The following is a 16,175-nucleotide window of genomic DNA, read 5'->3' as shown; positions in this document are numbered from 1 at the left end:
CGGGTATTTGTACACACAAATAGCTGAGGTGCCCTTAAGCCTCCTCTTCTCTAGGGTAAACAGCCCCAGCTCTTTTACCCTTCCCTTCTACCAGGGAGTCCAGAACTGGACGTAGTATCCCAGAGGTGGCCTCAGCAGTGCTGTTTGTTGTAATCAAGTAATATTTGGCTATTGCAGGTAAAGTGCACTCTCTACCCTCCATCTAAGACTCTCGCTTTCTTTCACAACTAATTTCACTGTTTCTTTCCTCAGATACAGTTGGAACTAAGCACACTGAAAATACAACAGGAGATTATAATAATTTTTCCATGGTGTTGTTTTAGCAGTTGGTCTAAACACAGTTAAGTGTAAGTGCTTTATTAACCCAGTTTACCTCTTGAGTTATCTGTTATCTGTTATCTCTGTAAATAAGTACACATGTTTTGGGGATTGGGCAGCCACTGCCTTCAATGAATGTATTACTGTAATCACTGGTTGGTAACTGCCATAAAATTGCTGACATTAATCTTGAAAGCGTGGTAGATTGTCTTCTTGATGACAAAACAGGGAAATAAAACAGCCGTATTCTGCTGGGTTACAGAAGACTGCCAGTAGCAGACAGCATTTGTATTCTTCTTATCTCCTGTAGATTATTCAAATAATTAAGAACTAAAATATGAGTAGCTAAGATTAGTAGAATCTTGCTCCTACAATGACAGTTGAGTTTAAAGTCAAAGCTTTGTTCTGTGTCTCATTACTGAGGATAACATGAAACAACACACCAAGCTCCTTTAAAATAAGTTTTATTTTATCCATTAGAAATATTATCCCCAATAGGTCCACCTTTTCACAAAGGCTTAGGTTTTAAAGGAACAGAGTTCACATTTTTTTAAATTAATAAAAAGCTAAATAATTAATTTCAGTATTAGATTCAGATTCTGGTCAACTGAATAAGAAAGCAAGTCAATATCAGGTAATCGGGAAAGAATAAAAATTAATTGTATATTGTCAGTTAGTTTTTGGACCACTGATATGAGCATAGAACTGAACTTCAGAGTCAAAGTAAATGGACGAAATATATAAAATCAGCACATTACCTTCAACAGATCCACAGATTCCATCAGTATTTTAATGACTTTTGCACAGTATTCTAAGGTAAGTCAAGCCAACCACCATACAAAAGTAATAAAAGGTTGTTTTCTTTAACTGGGTAAGAGTGTCAAGTTTCCTGATACACAGAATCATTCAGCATTGTGAACAAGCCTTTCGAAAAACTTGTTAAAAAACAAACAAACAAACAACACTGTTCATTTTATGGTTCACACTTTTAAATTCACAACTACTATATGGTTTTATTGCGTTCACCAGAAGCAGGCTTTACCTGGACGGCTTCGCTTTATGTTTTTGATTAGGATGCCATTTTACGAATCATGTAGTTCAGAATGCCGCCGTTGTGGAAGTAAGTGAGCTCCACGTCAGTGTCAAACCTCATGATGGCGTGAAAGGTTTTCCCAGTATCCAGCTGTTGGGGTCAAAGAGAGTCATTCAAGCAGCAGAACTTTCCACATGTTACGGGACATGGTAGTAAAATAGAAGATATTATGACAGTTTTGCAATCATAAGAAAAAAATGTGATGGAAAGCCAAAGTGAAGAGGGACTGGACATCAGATTATTTTTTTTTAGGACAAGGTGCCACACTATACCACAGCCAGATGCTTCAGAGGAAGTTTGAAACAAACCATAATAAATAGACTCTTTGCATTGCGTTTACTGCCTCTCTTAGATTTATTGTTGATTTCAAGCTTAGAGGCATGAAAGCTGATCACCCTTTCAGTATGGTCATTTTCCTGGCTATGGTACAACAGCAATACTAATTTCATTAGCTTTCTATGGAGCTTAGTATGGGAATAAGAAAAGCACAAAGATGAGTGCACAAAGTGAATAAAACTACTTCAGTTTTAAAACTACTTCAGTTTTAAAGAAAACTCCATTTAGTTTCTTCCAGATAAGCTGATGAATTCACTGGGATCACGGCTTTTCCATTTCAGGACAGTTAATGAGATATATATGTAAACAACTTTTGTAGACTACTTCAGACTACTTACTATAGACTACTTTGTGCTGAATGAAACAGTTTGGCCATACTGCTTTTAACTCCCATCATAACAAATCTCTCTTAGAACAACTGTTTTCATCCCCTCCGCCCTTGTCTTGATTCTTTTCCCTTACTAAAAGGAGAGAAGCTTACTGGAAGGCATGTTGTTTGAAGAGACAGTTACTTTGAGTGAAATCATAGTGCTGTAGAACACTCAGCCCTTAGGCATTTCATACCTTGATCTGGATGTTCATCTGCGGTTTTAGTTTTTCAGGAATGATAATTGTATAACGCTCCCTTCCAGTGAGTCCTAGAGTCACCGCATCTTCTCCAGGTAAATACTGCAGAGGAATCACTCCCATCCCTACTAGGTTACTCCGATGAATTCTCTCGTAGCTTTCAGCAAGCACAGCCTTGACACCCTGCGAAGTACACAACACGTATACTTAACTACATGGTTCAGGATAGTCTTTCTGTGCTCACAGGAAGGCAACTGGTATGTCTGAGTTCCCATCCTTCCATTTACCAGCTGCTGTTAGAGGCAGTAAGTCTGTCCAACAGCAGACTCTAGAATGACTTGCTTATATGTCAATTTCCAAACATCTTTAAAAGAAAGAAAAAAAAATTGTCAAAAAAATTACAGGCACTTTTTCTGGAATCCTGTGTACCTCTTTAATGTGTTTTATGTAGAGCACCTGTAGTCATTTCTCTAGCTCTTGTTAATTCAATATTGTCCTCCTACACTACATGTTCCAGGTTGCAGTGTAATTGATTTCTACATTTTTGCATGTTAATACAGTTAAGACAAAAATTCACTACTGAAGGAAGGTGAAAAACAAAAAATTAGACAAACGTAATCCTAAACACTAACTCTCTTAAAGCCTTGTATAATAATGTACACAACTATTGCATTAAAAGATTTCACACTAAGAAAACCTGAATCAGAGTTTGGAAAGGCTGCTGAACAGTGTAGGACAGGACAGAGAACAAAACAGATATTCCCCTGTACCTGGATATTATGATCCTATCACAATATTGTTAAGTATTCCTGCAACCTGCATGGTGAAGCAATGCTAAATTTCATATTCACTAATACTACTCTTCACTTATACTTCATAACTTCCCTGGTAAGCAAGCTGAAAAAAGCAGCTGGAAGCAGACCCAAGGCTTACTGAGTTGCATGATGCAACAGTAAAGAAAATGGGCTTTCTGGCTAGATGAAGATCAGTCAAGATTTCCTGCCTGAATGGGCTCTGCGAATATTTAAATAGCTTTGCAATTCTACTGTGGCTCTTGGACACATATTATATTTCAAACTAACTTTTACTATCAAGCTACCCAGGATACTGGTTATAAGCTACTCTTCATAAAAGATGAATTAACTTCTAAGTATTGTCCTTCTTCTAGTTTACTGTAATTACTCACCAAGAGGAATGGTCCTTTGGCTGCCCAGTCTCTGGAACTTCCTGCACCATACTCCTTCCCAGCCAGCACAATCAGAGGATGGCCAGCTTGCTTGTATCTTTCTGCAGCATCAAACACGTCCAGCTGGAATGAAAATACCAAACACTTTATATACTTTTTCTGGGTAGAAATACAGATCTGGGGAAACAACGAAAAAATGTTATCATGTGAAGAGCTGAAGCCCACACTTTCTGCCAAGCTGCATGTCAAGGATGTTAGTTACACAGCGCTTTGTGACTTCTAGCTTGAACTCATTCCTAGCACAAACCTGCACCTTTCACTGTCACTTCTACAATGGTTATCCTCTCCACTAATAAGCCTGATAGCACCCCATTACGTAAGTATGTGTGACCAGCTGCCCTAATACATCTCCACTCCCCTCATTAGCTTTACTCAAAAGACACTGAAATAAATGACTTAAGCTGCAAGGAGGAAAGTTAGTGTTAATCCAACCATCAGTGACCTTCATTTTAAAGCAGCATTTATTACTTACAGTTTCCCCTGAAGGGAAATGGATAGTTTGAGGTCCCTGTTTATCAATAAATTTGTTCACCAGACGAATGTTTGCAAACGTTCCTCTAGCCATGACAGCATCGTTCCCTCTGCGGGAGCCATAAGAATTGAACTCCCGAGGAGTCAAGCTATTAAGGGAAAAGAGAAAAATGAAAATGGGTTAGATTTAGGCTGAAGAACTCTATTTTAAGATAAAATGAGGAACTGGTGTCTCTGAGGCAGGTATGAACACAGTTAGCATCATGGCAGTAATATCCAGTTATCTGATACTTTACACTTCACTTTTCTTGGAAGAAAAAGAGAAAAGAAAAAAAAAAGAAAAACAGAGAGAGAGAGAGAGAGAGAGAGAGAGGGAGAGAGAGAGAGAGAGAGAGAGAGAAGAGAGAGAAGTTTGCCTACTTAGCCTGGGCATAGAAAGCAGCTTCAATGGCATTCTCACCCTTTGCCCTACAAAACAGTATCTGATACTGACACTTGAATATAGCTATGCTGGTCAAAAGAAGCAATACAAACTTTTCTTAATATCTGGCTACTAAAGATCATAATGGTTATTTATATTACCGTAGTATCTAGAACAAAGATAGAGACACCACTGTGCTAAATGTCTAAAAGGCAAAAAAGAGAGCCCTGCTGGAAGTTAGACCTAAGGAAGAAAAATTTCATTTGGAAATAGGGATATGGGAATGAGGGGAGATTCCACCCTAACCAGTAAAGAAAAAAAATGCTGGAATGTGACATAAAATTGGACAGTTTGTATTGGGCTATATCCATAAGGCAGCTATGAAATACAACATCTGTTTTGTAACGTGGGAGGACTACTTAGATTCCAAAGTGACTGATAGTAGTGGGCCAAAGAGGCCAGAACAGTTACTTGTCAGTAGACCACACAGTTTTAACCAATTTCCTCTCCAGATTTATTGCAGTGAAAATATTTTATTTCTAAAATGTCAGTGCTGTTCCTCAAAATACCACCGAAGGCGTAAGAAATACAAAACCAGAGAATAAACCTAAGTTATTACATGTGAAGACTGAATAGGTAGACTCAGCAAGCCCAGGTCTTGCCTTAAGTTGAATCCACACTACTAAACTGACAGGCTGGCCACAGAAAAAGACCAACAGTTTACAAGTTTGGAGTCTGAACACAATAGCTTTGGCAGTCATGGCAGCTGCACCAAAACCTAAACTTCCTGATGTTCTGTAGCTCATGACATCCCACATACGTGACATCACTGCACTTGCGAAGAGAAGTGAGTATAGAATCAGATGTTGGCCCCAAGGACTATGACCACAGGAAGAAAAATACACATTTCCATATTTTTGAATTGACTTACTACAAAAACTAGCCTGAAAGTTGTCATCTTCCCCTCTCCATACATAGGCCTTCAGCTCTCCAGTACAATAGATACTGCACACCCTACACAAGCTCTTAGAATCAGTGGCAGCTGCTGAAACAGCAGAGAAAGGAATGCTTTTCTTTCTTCTTTTATATATTCTCCATGCATCAGCCAAGGTACACAAATGTATGTGAACAGACAGCAGATACATGTGCCTGTAACATGGTGCAGTAATTGTGGCTTGTTTCCTCTTCTCAATTTGTAAAAAACACAAGAAGTACTGCTTACCCTCTGCTGGTCAAATAACGTGCTGCAGGACTATTCCTTGCTATATTCCCAGCTGGAGATATGTGGTCAGTTGTCACAGAATCTCCAAAACTCAACAGGACATAAGCACCTTCTATAGTTTTGGGGGTCTGAAGAGCCAAAGTCTAAGCCACAACATATACAAAGAAAATCATTAAAACATGACATATAATTCCATAATCTTTCTCAAAAGGGCAAGATATGTACACGAAATTTGCAAAATAGAGCTTCTCTTTCCATACAAGTTAGAAGAAGTCAGAAAAAAAAAAAACTATTACAATTGTAGATGCTCTTGAACAAAAATTGATACCATGGGTGCTTGTCAGCAAGTTCATGCATGTATAAAATAGATGAGGCAAAAAAGTTAGATGGGGACTTCAACAGCACGTGCATGAACACAGAGTGAGTCCAGGATTCCAGGACATCTGCATGCATTGAAATTTGCATTTTCTTTCAAACAGCGCTGAAATTGCTATCTGAGCACCGAACTATTTAGTGCAAAACACAGACAGAAAGATCTTTGGGTTCTTTTCCTTCACTTGCTTTGTTACTACTTAATACTCCAGCTTAAAAAGAAAGGAGAATTTTCAGAAGTCTTGAAATGACAGAGAGTCCTTGCGATTTTCAGTGCAATCTTCACTTGTGCCTTTGTATTCAAAAGAATACAATGGGTGTGATGCTAACATTTGAGAAACAAGGTCTCAGTAGGCTATGATGGATGTTCCCAGGCCCCTTAAAGTGCCTCTGGTTCAGCTTTAACGTTCATTAAGTTTGCCTTGATTCAAAGGGAAAGCGTGCACGTACCAGACCATCAAAGAAAGGTGGAGACTTGATGTATGTTGACTTGGGATTCCACGTGTATAGCTTGTCTGAGGGAGCTTCTAAGGCATTCCAAGCTTCATTTACCGTCTGGAAAATACATGCAAAAACATCCCATAAATTTATAAATTTTCAGAAGTAATGGAATCATTTCAGATTCCAGGTAAAACCACAAATATGACTTCAGCAAAAGTCTTGCATTTGCACTTTGGGAAGTTCTTATGACACTATAATTAACTTTTTCAAATAATTCTACCTATTAAAAGTAAGTACCCTCCCTAAGTTACAGAAGAGCTGCTTATACAGTTTTCTGACATCTGTTTGTGTTATGTATACAGATAACACTTTATAAGTGTATTTATCATTAATCTTACACTTTCCTAACACGTAAACCTAAAGAACATTTTGTTTCAGCACCTGAGGAAGACATGCAGAAAGACATTACCAAGTACAAGTTTTCCTCTGGCATAAATGATATTAGGTAGCGCAGATGAATTTTATGTCAGCTCAGGAAAAAGTATTTGTGAGGCCGGAATATCTCACTTTCTAATATCAGCCTGGAATGACTGTTTAGAGCCCGCCATCTCTACCTTACATTAGAAAATCATTAAGGAGCAATTTACAGGACATGACTGGCCGTAACAACCAATTAACTTATCAGAAATGATTAAAAAATAATAATAAAAAAATCTCATTTCAACACTTGTCATGAAAGGACCAACAGGAACAGAAGGAAAATGTTCGTTTCATTGCCAAGACCACCTTATCTAACATTTTCAGAATAGCACAGCACATCAGTCAAACCACTTCCCTGAGGATTAATTCACCTCTATTTTTTGGTAGACCTCCTTGAACATCCCAGGAATAACAAACTGACGCTCAACAGCCTGAATCTCATCTCGTGTTGGCCAGATGTCTTTTAGGAAAATCTTCTTCCCCGAAGCATTTATTCCTGTAGAAATTGGTATTGTTATATCTGTTCTATAAATGTTCCATTAAAAAGAAAGAAAGACAAAGAAAAGTGTATCTTGTCATGTCCTTTAATTATGTGGTCCTGCTAGCCTACCCAGAACTCATGAGAAGCACTCTTTTTCATCTACAAGGCTCTGACAGAAGAGGGCCTTGATGATGCCTTTTTTTTGTGATTTACACTGGTCTGCCAGAATGATTTGAAGAAAAATTTAGGTTAGGAAGGATCTTGAGTTGAACTGTCTACTCAAAGAAAGTCTACTAGGTCAGGCTGTTCATGAAAGGCCACCACCCAGATATAACCAAAATATCCCCCATGGAATCTGAATATTGGTCAGACCTATTTTCTCCCTTCTTCCAACATACAGACTCCATTATTACTCTGTTGTTTAACACTTGGTATGCTTTGCATCCCAGAAGCACTCAGGCATTTGAAGCACCTCCTCAGGATAACTGTTTCTGAAGAGCTCAACTCCAATGAGTTCCATTTATAAGCATCCCAGCAGTTTCTTACCCAAAGGCTCTTTCTCAAAGTCGATCCGGATGGTCCCTGCAATTGCGTAGGCTATCACTAGTGGTGGGGAGGCCAGGTAGTTAGCACGGGTGTTGGGATGGACACGCCCTTCGAAATTCCTATTGCCAGACAGTACACCCACTGCTACGAGGTCTCCCTGCAAGAATTTGAGATAAAGGAAGCTGCAGAGCTTGCAGACTCCACACGCACAGCAGGTCTGCAGAGTTGCCCTGTGCTGCAACATCAACAACTGGACAGTCACACAACTCTCTCTTTCCACAAGATCCCAAAGCACATCCCACAGAAAATGGAATATAAATTGAATTTACTTTGTATGCAGGTGAGAAGGTTTAGCTCAAGTACAGCACACAGCAGAGAACAGCTTATCTAAATACGCTGCACAGGAAAATCTGACTGATGCTTTACCTGTGTAATGGCCTCAACAACGGAGTCTGGTAGGGGCCCACTGTTGCCAATACACGTCATACAGCCGTAACCCACCACATCAAACCTAGACAGAGCACAAAAATCATCAGCAAACAAAAAGATATTTTGGAGCAAGGTGTTTAACTAAGCAATTGGGTAGGGTTACTTTCAGAAGATGTACAGTTTATACAAATGAATTGCTGAAAACAGAATTTTTAAGAATGCTCCATTTTTATCATTGCAATGACTCTCCAGGTACAGAGAGTGAAGAACAGGAAAATGTTTTATCTACCAAGACAGACTACAATATTTTGCCATTTGTGCTATTTAAAAATCATTATTCTGGGGAAAAAACAAACAAACCAAAAAAAAATTTCCTGCATAAGAACATGAGTCTTCAAGAAGCTACAGAATGCAGCAATCACTCTTCCAAGTTAGCACAAAGTCGGCCAGCACAACAGCAATGCATTAACTCGTGCAGAATCATGCCGTAGGGCATCTGACATATCTTTTAAGCTGTGCAGAGAAATAGTTGTTCTATTGCAGCACTTGTCAGTGCAGTTAAGCAGCCATTGGACAATAGTGAGAAAAGCGCTCTTACCCCAGTTGAGAAAGGTAACTCATAACTCCACTCTCCCTCAGATAGTAAGTGACAACCCCACTTCCCGGGGACAGGCTGGTTTTAATGTACGGCCTCACTGTCAAACCAGCTTCAACAGCTTTCTTAGCAAGCAATCCTGAAAAATGCAAATGACAGTTGCAGTTTTTCCTGGAAGTAGTATAGTTTGGTGGATCAACAGGCTAACAGCAGTGCCATTAAATAACTGGAAAACAGAAAGTATTCAATTTCCAGCAATGAAACGGCACAGCTAACTACAGCACTAATCCCTGAGTAACCAGCTAGAGCTCAAGTGTTCCGCTGAACTATAAACCCAGCCTGCAATTTCTGCTCCACTAGAAAGTCACAGGAAGTTACATTCAACAAGGTGCACACACTGGGGCAGCACACAGACATCCAGAATTCAAACAGTTAAGCGAACATTAGCCATATAACAGACATATTACAAAAAGTGCAATGAAGGATTGTTACCTTCCCACTTATGGCCATCTACTGACCCAGAGCTGAAATGACTACCAATATATGACTTGGTGCATTCGTTACTATCTGCATCTGAGGGCAGAAACTCTGGCCCTTGTCACAAACAAGCTATCTCACAATCTGCAGCTTGTCACAGGAGTGCTGTTTTACTACTCCTGATTTGTAATGTGCATAGAGGTAATTAAGTGGAAGGAAATGTGTTGCCAAAAACATATTTACGCTGACCTTCTTCCTTTTAAATGAACAGTCCATACACAGAGGAACATTCAGAAAACAAACCGTCTCCAGCTCTTTCCCAGGATGGACATAAAACGAGCAGCAACTATGCAAACCATGCAAAACTTCATATTCCCATGCCTCATTTTCTCTCTCACACACCCACTTAGATAAGAAAATAGACATCATCTCTGCTTTGATCCTACATGATCTCCAGAAGAAAGATACCATCAAACTGGTTTGTTTCTGTCAACCGTTTGGCAGCTGTGTTAGACATGGCCTGGAGACCTTCACTTTCAGTGCTGTGAGAAGGCCTAGATTATTAGATTTGGAGGCATAAAGGTAGATAATATATTAAATAATAAAAAAAAAAAGTTCTATCCCTGAAATTGCTGAGGCTTCTTAGGTGTCAGAGAAAGCTGTGGAAACTGGAGCTTTCCAGTTCTCTTGGGTACTTTTCAAAAGGTGACCATGATCAAGATAATCATTCTTGACCGTGAGAGCCTGCCTGAAAGTGCTGGCTTCCATTTTCCTGCAAATACCACCTCTGAAAAGAATGCAAAGTCAAACGCTAAAAGGCAAGAAAATGATAGAACTTAAGTTACTTTGAGCAACCTTAGTCCAAAACCTTTTTAAAGTCAGATTAGGCTGACAAAGCTTCTATAACATACACTCATTGTCCCCACAGACACACAACCCTCAAATACCATTTAGTGCACAGGATCCACTATTGTTGTTTGAAACAGCTATTCATATTCTGGATTTCTCTTAGCTTGGTTAGTAAGTGTTGGTGCATTGACTGTTTTATTCAATTTAATTTCAAATCCCACTTTGAAAGTGAAATGATCATCTTTTCTGTGAGTATCTCTGAGGGTTCTAAACGGTGCACAGTCACCAGAGACTGAGAGAACAATTCTTCCCCTTCTTTACAAGGTCAAAGCTTAAGCGCTGCTTGCTGTATGGAAAGGCAGCAAAACAGGTTGCTGCGCATTATGTTGCAGTGAATGCGTTCAAAGTACCAACTTCATTTGCAGCTGTAGAGCTTTCTGCATGTTAAACCCTTACAGCTATTAAGCTGAGCAAGCTGAAAGATCAGCATCACCACTGCCTCAGAGGAGAGGGTTAAAAATGCACACCATTAGCCTGGGAGCCAAACACTTAAGGAAACTGTGCCCTAAGCTGGTGGAACAACTGAGGGATACACCCACCTGGAACTAAAGGAACAAGACAGAGTAAAGAGAGTCTGCCTGGAGGAAATCTACTTGTTGATCCTCAGAAGAAATAAACACAGCTCAACTTCTGTGATCATGATCGGGATGGACCTGAGAAAAAGAGTGCTGATTTGGTTGTCCTGTCACGGGCAAGTGATTTGGGAGACTTTAATTTTGTTCCTCTGGAAGGACTAAGAAAGAGTCTTCTCTCCCCTTCCCATCCCCCAGCTCCTAGGTGGTGATCATCCCATTCCCTGCTCTTGGGAATTAAAAGACAGATAGCGCCTGTGAAAGGGGTGAGCTACTGATACTGCACAACTCCCAGAGAAAGATGCTAGCCCAAGAAAAAGGTCACATCACACAGACAAACTAGACACAAAGTGACAGTTGTTAGAGGTTGTCCACAAGTCAAGATTTTCCCAGCAACTCGGGAACTCAAGAGAAATTAAAGAAACTTCAGATATCCTCTCTTGCATTACCCATTACACATTCATTCAGACCTTTGAAAAACATAAGCTTGCATCCTACAGTCTTACAAACTAGGAAGCCCTAATGTAGTGATGATATTAACAGTGGCAGGTAACTTCTGTGCATATATTTGCAAAGGAGAGAAAGAAATATGTGTTGGCATATATTGAAGAACCTGAGAAAGGGAGCTGAACTGGGCTAAGACAGTCCAAGCCCTCTGAGCTGACTCCATTCATGCTTTCTTGCCAGAAGCACACATTTGCAAAGAGAAGTTTTCAGCTTACACTGTACAGGTTAGAAATGAACCACGTTCTGCCACCAAAACGTAACTGCTTTTCATGACTTGAAATTTTGTGCAGCAAATTCATACTAACTGTATTATAGTATTTGATCAGTGATAAGCAAGAGAGTGGGGGACAAAGTCCACCTCTGACCACTTCTTGGATGCAGTTAATGTGAAAATGACAAGGCTCTGAAAGACAGAAATCCCAGAGAACACAATTTTCCTTCTTTACTTATCCCCACATGCCCTCAGACTCCTGCTCTGACAGCTCAATACATCTCTAGCTAAGAGTATGTTCTGTAGTCTGCTGATAGATAAGAGCACCTCCAGTCTTAAATACACAGACCCTTTTTTACTGTCCCTTTTCTCATGGCTCTCTGACTTTCAATAGCCTCTCCTCAGTTCCAGTCACAGAAGAGCTTTATAATGGTTTCTGTGCACCTGAACATGCGTTAGAGGTTCTGGTTAATTCAGTTCCAGCTTGTTCTGTAGAGAAGACAGTGCAGGAAAAGTACACTTTCTTCAACTCACATTTCCAGCTACTATTTCCAGAATTTCTTCTGCTACCCCTTAGGGACTCATCTCTGTTCTAGCATGCCAAATGATGAAAACAGCATCAGCGTTGTATTTGAATCTTCATAACACACGGCCAGAGCCATAGAGAAACCACTCTTAGATAAAACTGAGCAAATTTACTTACCTGCTCCCAACATAACAGAGGGGTTACTGGTGTTAGTACAGCTCGTAATAGCAGCAATCACTACTGAACCATGAGTGAGCTCAAAGTCACAGCCCTCAAAATTAAATTTCATGACATTGTTGTGTTGATCTGGGGCAATCTGGAACCCCTTGAATCCTTGCTGTAAGAGAAGAAAGAATCCAAAGGATGTCGTTAATATTTTTACTAGAAATTAGCAATGAGATGAGAACTTCATCAATGAGAAGTGTGTGTTAGTCACACCAATTGCTTGCACTGATGTTGAAGGCTTGCATCTCTGGTCAAAGAAGTGGACAAAAATCATTTCCATGAGATCTGTATCCCATTCTCTGTTTACTGGTGCTCAGATGCTTCTAGCTTCACTTGCAAAGGATTCCTGACCACATATCGGAAAGCAGAGACTCGTCAGGCTAGCCTTGTTATAAAACCTAGTCCTGAGATTTCAGCTGTAACACATCAGATTTTTAAACTGTGAGTATGAAACAGCGCAAACCTATGCTGCAAGCTGACTTGAGAGGCAAAAACTGAATGAACAAGCAGCCACCGTTTGCAGTGTAAAACATTATGCTTAGAGATTGGGAAGGATAAGGCTATTTAAGGAAGTTTGGAACATGTAACAGATCAAAAGTTATTGAGAATCACTGCAGTTTTTAGTTTCTTCATTTACATCACTAGAGCCCTGTACTGCCACCTAACAGGTAGGGTTACTGTATAAGGTTACCAGAGAGGTTTACTGTATCAGGGAAGGATTCAAACTGATTTTTGGAAACTGACATGTCTGGGCATACTGATTCAAACTAAAATTTTGGTCTTCTTTCAATGCCCATTTTTGACTGGATGAGGTAGAACAAATATTTACTTCTCAAAATGTCTTTTTTTCTGTCTTTATCACCAACATGAAAGAACCATGGAGATAGAAGCAGTATTGAACTGCTGAATCTATTTTGAATACTGAAAGCAAAACTACCTTGTGGAGCTCAGAGCATAACCCAGCTGGAAAGCTGGATGTAGAGCTGGGCAGTTAGCACACAGGTTATCTACTTCGCCTCCTCTACTACTAATACCCAATGTAGTTATTTCAGAAATCCCTACTGCACATTGAACACACATTGGGCATAACAGCGGTCTAAAATTAGAAGGAAATAGTAGTTCAGTAGAAAAGGAACACCTTCACGTGACAGGAATATATACAAAATGAACATTGATGTCATTTTCTGAACTGCATTCAAACACCAATCTCATTCACTTTTTAATAGGCAAGCAAAGAGCTCACTATTTAACCTCAAAATGTAGTTCCTCAAAATGTATTTTTAGAAGCACATACTACTTTGTTGATTCAAATGTTCCCAGTCCCTACCTTCGCTCCTAGACAAGTCTCAAAGTCCTTCTTCATATCTGACACAGCAACTTTGTCCTGGGGTCTTTTTGGTCCACTGCAGCAAGGCACAACAGTATGAAGATCCAACTCAACAACCTATTCAGTAAGAAAAACTGGGGTTCAGTACTGCATGACATGCTGAAGCCAGTTAAGACACAGGTGTACTTGACTCTGCTGTTGAATCAAGGCTAAATCTGAAAATTTTATATTCTTTTTTGTAGAAATTAGAGACATATGAGAAGGGAAAGATCAAAAGTGAAGGAACAGTTCTACTTTTAGACCCTACTAGCTCCCAGGTATGGCTCTCAAAAGTAGCCCAGTTATTGAAAAATGGATGTGTGACTGAAGCAACTGAACAACGTACATCGTTCTGAGAATTAAGTCCTTTCACATGTTAACAGCAGGGTCCTTTTCATAAAACAATGATGTGGAGAAATTCTGGTATTGGCATAAACCAGAGCAGAGTATTTGTCTTGGCCCTAGGGAAAAAGTTCAGAGTCTATTGTGAAACATTAGAGATTATCCTATTTTCTTATTCCTCACCCATGTTTCATCTTTGTTTTTGTAGTTCATTTCCACATTTACTAAAGTTTTTGAATAACCATTCAAACCCAAACATAACTTACAAGAAAAATTCTTAAAGTAGAGAAAACTGGGACTATTCTGGAGTTGCCTAGACACAAACTAAGATCTTGATTTTCTTTCATAGAATACAACTTGTCTGCAGTTACTGAGCTTCTAAGTGTCCTGATTCACACAGTAAAATACGTTGCTGAACGTAAGAACAGGGGACAAGGCCTACAGAGACCACATCGACACCATCTTCAAGAGCTCTGTTCAAGTCTGGACTGAAATTCTTATAACAACATGGAACCAGTCATGGTATCTGCACCAGCTACAGCTCAACAGACAGCCAGTCTATACTTGGAGACCAGCTGACTCAACTCAGAGCCCAGTGGAGTAAGACAGCTGTGCAGATCAAGCCAAAGGAATAGAAGGATAAGGAGTCCCTTGATTATTTTTAGTTTCTGTGAAAAACAGACAGTAGTCATATTAAAATATGGCAAGATATAAATCAAGGAGCCAAACAACAATAATTTCTAACCTGTGTGAAGTCTGGATCCTGAGAGGAATTCTTGAAATCTCTTAGCATTCCCACAGCCTCCAGATACTTTTTTGTGCACATAACTTTCTCTTTATCACGGCCTAAGGTGAAAGCCAGATATAGCAAAAAAAGAAAAAAAGAAAAAAAAGGCAAATGAAACAGGAATTAGTATATGACAGAAAGTAAAAATGCATGACTAAGGCTATTTCACACTGATCACACTATACATTGCACAACAAGACTCTTTTAGTGCAAATGTTAGGGACTCACTAGGAACAATGCAACTGAGCAGACTTAGTGGCTTTTGCAGAACAAAAGCTTAGGTTATTGCTTCTGTAAAACAAAGGCTTAGGTTATTGCTTCTGTAATCTGGACAGTCTAGGTTCAAGCAGCGCTAAGCAGATAGGTGGAAAACAATCTAAAATTTTACTCTTCAGAAACATGGACGCTAAGCAATAAACGGCTTGAAAAAGCAAATATGGATTAAAAAGCACCCAAGTTTATAAGGCTCCACCTGATTCAACCATGTCGTTGATTGCACCATACAGACTTGGGATCCCTGCTTTCAATCCCACCTTTAGTTTCTCTTACAACTCACCAGTTTGCACCAGGTACCCAATGCTAATATCATCCACTGGGAAATAGGCAGCTGTTGCTCCATATTCGGGACACATGTTGGCAATGGTGGCTCGGTCAGCAATTGACAGCTGGGCTACACCAGGACCAAAAAACTCCACGAATTTACCCACAACTCCAACTTGGCGAAGGTGCTGTTATAAAAATATAGTGACTATGTCATTGCTAGGTACCAATTGACCTGTGTATGTAAGGTATGAAATCCTGCTTTTGACTTCGTGATTTAGTTTGCCAAAGTCTCCTGGTTTCAAATAGCTATAGAACCCTTAGAAGAGATTTCACAAAGATGAGGATGCAGAGATATGAAGTTTCAATAATAAGATACAACACAGGGATGTATTCCTTTTGAACTTGCTCTTCTTCTCAACTAAACTAGAGTCTATCTTTGAACAACTGTGTTTATCTTAACATGACTTTCCAAGGAATGAAAAGTGTGGTCTCCTTTTCCAGTAAACCCTGAAAGATGGGGAAACAGGAGGAACCAGCTGCACAAGTACACAAATCAAACTGCAAATGTTTGAAAACATACAACACCTGAATGAACTCAGAATCTCAACTTTCCTGAGCTGGAGGTTCTTTCTAGAGCCAGCATTCTAGGATGAATATATAAGTACCAGATTTCTGAGCTCCCACTCAACAGT

The 16,175-nt window shown here is 39.6% G+C and overlaps 1 protein-coding gene across 3 annotated transcripts in view; it reads right to left on the bottom strand.

Moving 5' to 3' along the window:
- Window positions 1-766: 766 nt before the first annotated feature.
- ACO1 (aconitase 1) overlaps window positions 767-16,175 on the bottom strand; it is a 37,842-nt gene continuing 22,433 nt past the window's right edge. For all 3 annotated transcript variants that reach the window (XM_048051763.2, XM_048051764.2, XM_013187944.3), the window contains exons 8-21: window positions 15,497-15,668; window positions 14,899-14,999; window positions 13,773-13,889; window positions 12,398-12,557; window positions 9,022-9,157; window positions 8,421-8,505; window positions 7,995-8,151; window positions 7,339-7,463; window positions 6,497-6,601; window positions 5,675-5,817; window positions 4,033-4,180; window positions 3,501-3,623; window positions 2,312-2,497; window positions 767-1,501 (exon numbers count right to left, since the gene is read on the bottom strand). In XM_048051763.2, the coding sequence (XP_047907720.2) occupies window positions 1,388-1,501; window positions 2,312-2,497; window positions 3,501-3,623; window positions 4,033-4,180; window positions 5,675-5,817; window positions 6,497-6,601; window positions 7,339-7,463; window positions 7,995-8,151; window positions 8,421-8,505; window positions 9,022-9,157; window positions 12,398-12,557; window positions 13,773-13,889; window positions 14,899-14,999; window positions 15,497-15,668 (1,872 nt within the window). In that variant the 3' untranslated portion in view covers window positions 767-1,387. The remainder of the gene's footprint in view (window positions 1,502-2,311; window positions 2,498-3,500; window positions 3,624-4,032; window positions 4,181-5,674; window positions 5,818-6,496; window positions 6,602-7,338; window positions 7,464-7,994; window positions 8,152-8,420; window positions 8,506-9,021; window positions 9,158-12,397; window positions 12,558-13,772; window positions 13,890-14,898; window positions 15,000-15,496; window positions 15,669-16,175) is intronic.

This window comes from Anser cygnoides, chromosome Z (assembly GCF_040182565.1).
Source record: "Anser cygnoides isolate HZ-2024a breed goose chromosome Z, Taihu_goose_T2T_genome, whole genome shotgun sequence".
NCBI lineage: Eukaryota > Metazoa > Chordata > Aves > Anseriformes > Anatidae > Anser > Anser cygnoides.
This window is presented reverse-complemented; position numbering and strand designations above follow the sequence as displayed.